General features: G+C 36.1%; 2 protein-coding genes across 7 annotated transcripts in view; one reads left to right on the forward strand and one right to left on the reverse strand.

Moving 5' to 3' along the window:
* The window catches only part of CENPP (centromere protein P), a 373,003-nt gene that overhangs the window by 47,712 nt on the left and 322,791 nt on the right, over positions 1–2,500 (forward strand). The window lies entirely within an intron of this gene.
* Positions 1–2,500, reverse strand: part of NOL8 (nucleolar protein 8) — a 31,799-nt gene that overhangs the window by 15,856 nt on the left and 13,443 nt on the right. For all 5 annotated transcript variants that reach the window (XM_056524027.1, XM_056524030.1, XM_056524032.1 and 2 more), the window contains exons 9-11: positions 2,102–2,224; positions 1,923–2,016; positions 828–969 (exon numbers count right to left, since the gene is read on the reverse strand). In XM_056524027.1, coding sequence (XP_056380002.1) covers positions 828–969; positions 1,923–2,016; positions 2,102–2,224 — 359 coding nt within the window. The remainder of the gene's footprint in view (positions 1–827; positions 970–1,922; positions 2,017–2,101; positions 2,225–2,500) is intronic.

The following is a 2,500-nucleotide window of genomic DNA, read 5'->3' on the forward strand; positions in this document are numbered from 1 at the left end:
CTGGCTCCAGAAAATTAAACAGATTTGTAAATTACTTCTATTAAAAAATCTTAATCCTTCCAATAATTATCAGCTGCTGAAGTTGAGTTGTTCTTCTCTGTCTGGCGACAGTGCTCTCTGCTGACATCTCTGCTTGTCTAGGGAACTGCACAGAGCAGAATAGGTTTGCTATGGGAATTTGCTTCTACTCTGGACAGCTCCCGAGACGCGTGTCATCAGAGAGCACTTAGACAGAAAAGAACAACTAAACTTCAGCAGCTCATAAGTACTGAAAGGAATAAGATTTTTTAATAAAAGTAATTTACAAATCTGTTTAATGTACTTCAAAAAAACTTTTTTTTTTTTTTTTTTTTTATATAAGTCAAAGACAAAACCAGGAGTGCATCCTACACAGAGGAAAACTATATGGGGGCAAATTTGCACTTCTTCCATATTTTGGATCTTCTCTTGGTCTCCTGGTGAAAGTGCTCCTCTGTATGCTGTACTCCTTTATACTTAGCCCTAGTGGAGACTTCTGCTCGTTACAATTAGACTGTATGCCTATGTATGTCTGAACATTTTTTAATTAAAACATCCCCTTTAAGGTCTAGCACAGTGTTTCCCAACCAGGGTGCCTCCAGCTGTCACAAAACTACAACTCCCAGCATGCCCGTACAGCCTTCGGCTGTCTGGGCATGCTGGAAGTTGTAGTTTTGCAAAAGCTGCAGGCACCCTGGTTGGGAAACACTGGTCTAGAAACATTACTAAGGTGCACACCTACGTATCTGTAATAAGATTATAACTAGTAAAGTATATTTACAGTACAGTAATAGTTGATTATTTCTTACTTGAATTTCTTTGTTTTAGCCGCCTTTTTGCTTGCAGGCTGTGGCGCCACATTAATATTTAGGACGCTCTGCAGGATGTCCAGGTTCCTCTTCTTTTCAGCTGACAGTCCGTCTTCATCCATCTGCAAATTCTGTGGTTGTTCTGTAAGAAGTGATGTAACATATTTTGTATGTGGACATGTCAAGGGGTTAAATGCTGTATGTAGAAGGATGAACAAATTAAAGGGGTTGTCCAGGAAAAAAATGTTTTTTTTTTATATCAACTGGCTCCAGAAAGTTAAACAGATTTGTAAATTACTTATATTAAAAAAAAAATATTAATCCTTTCAGTACTTATGAGCTGCTGGGGTTGAGTTGTTCTTTTCTGTCTAAGTGCTCTCTGATGACACCTGTCTCGGGAACTGTCAGAGTAGAAGCAGATCCCCATAGCAAACCTCTTCTACTCTGTGCCATTCCCGAGACAAGCAAAGATGTCAGCAGAGGGCACTGTTGCCAGACAGAAAAGAAAAACTCAACTTAAGCAGCTGATAATTATTGGAAGGATTAAGATTTCTTAATAGAAGTAATTTACAAATCTGTTTAACTTTCTGGAGCCAGTTCATAATTATATATATATATATATATATATATATATATATATATATATATATATATATATATATATATATATATATATATATATATATACATATACACACATATATACACACACACACACAGTATATAAAAAATAAATAGTGTGATCGCTACTCCATTCACACATATAGGGGCTAGTACTGAGTCACATAAGCAATATTTTTATGTACAAAGGGTTTAATCCTGTTTTGTGGGTATGCGTTCATGTGTTTTTTTTGCAATATCTGAATACAAAGCCAGGAACAGATCATAAACAGAGGACATGTATAAAGGAAAGGAGTTCTCATTCATTTACTTGAATGGGACCATGTTGCAGAGGCTTTTGGTACTGCTCTATAGAAAACAGAAAGAAACCTTAGCTCCTCCTGTTTTCTGGATTGTGAGGGCCCCAGGAATATACTGTTACATTCAGTAATGGAAATACCTTAAATTGTGCTCTAAAGCAGTCACAGCTCTTACCTGCTTCTTCCTCATCCTCACTACTATCTTCTAAAAATCGTGCGTCCATTTTAAACCGTTCATCAGTTCTAAAGCGGGACTGCAACTGCATGAGCTGCAGAAAAGAAGTCACGAGAATAGACATGAGCTTATGCAAAAACATAACTTTATATAACAGACTAAGGTCATAGGACACTAACCTTGGCACCAGATCGACCTTCATATTGAGTCTTTATTTCAAACCTTTCATCATCTTTCTCTTCTTCATCATCTGAATCTTCTCCACTGCTGTCAAACAGCTTAGATTTGGCAGGTGTTACCATCTATGTAAAGGAAAGTAAGAAGAAATACAATTAAAAATAATTACACACACTATATATAAGATCACAGAACATACATATATACATATATATATATATATATATTATATATAATTAGTGTTCTCATTTTGCAGTCAAACACTGGGGCTAAAAATGTGTTTTCCATATGAAAGAAGTGACATTCTCTAGGGCTATTATACAAAGCCTGTGTGAATATGGGCAAACACTTTTAATGGACATCAGACAGAGATATTCCCCCTATAGGATTTTAACTCTATG

The sequence above is a fragment of the Hyla sarda genome, chromosome 6, assembly GCF_029499605.1.
Source record: "Hyla sarda isolate aHylSar1 chromosome 6, aHylSar1.hap1, whole genome shotgun sequence".
Lineage (NCBI taxonomy): Eukaryota > Metazoa > Chordata > Amphibia > Anura > Hylidae > Hyla > Hyla sarda.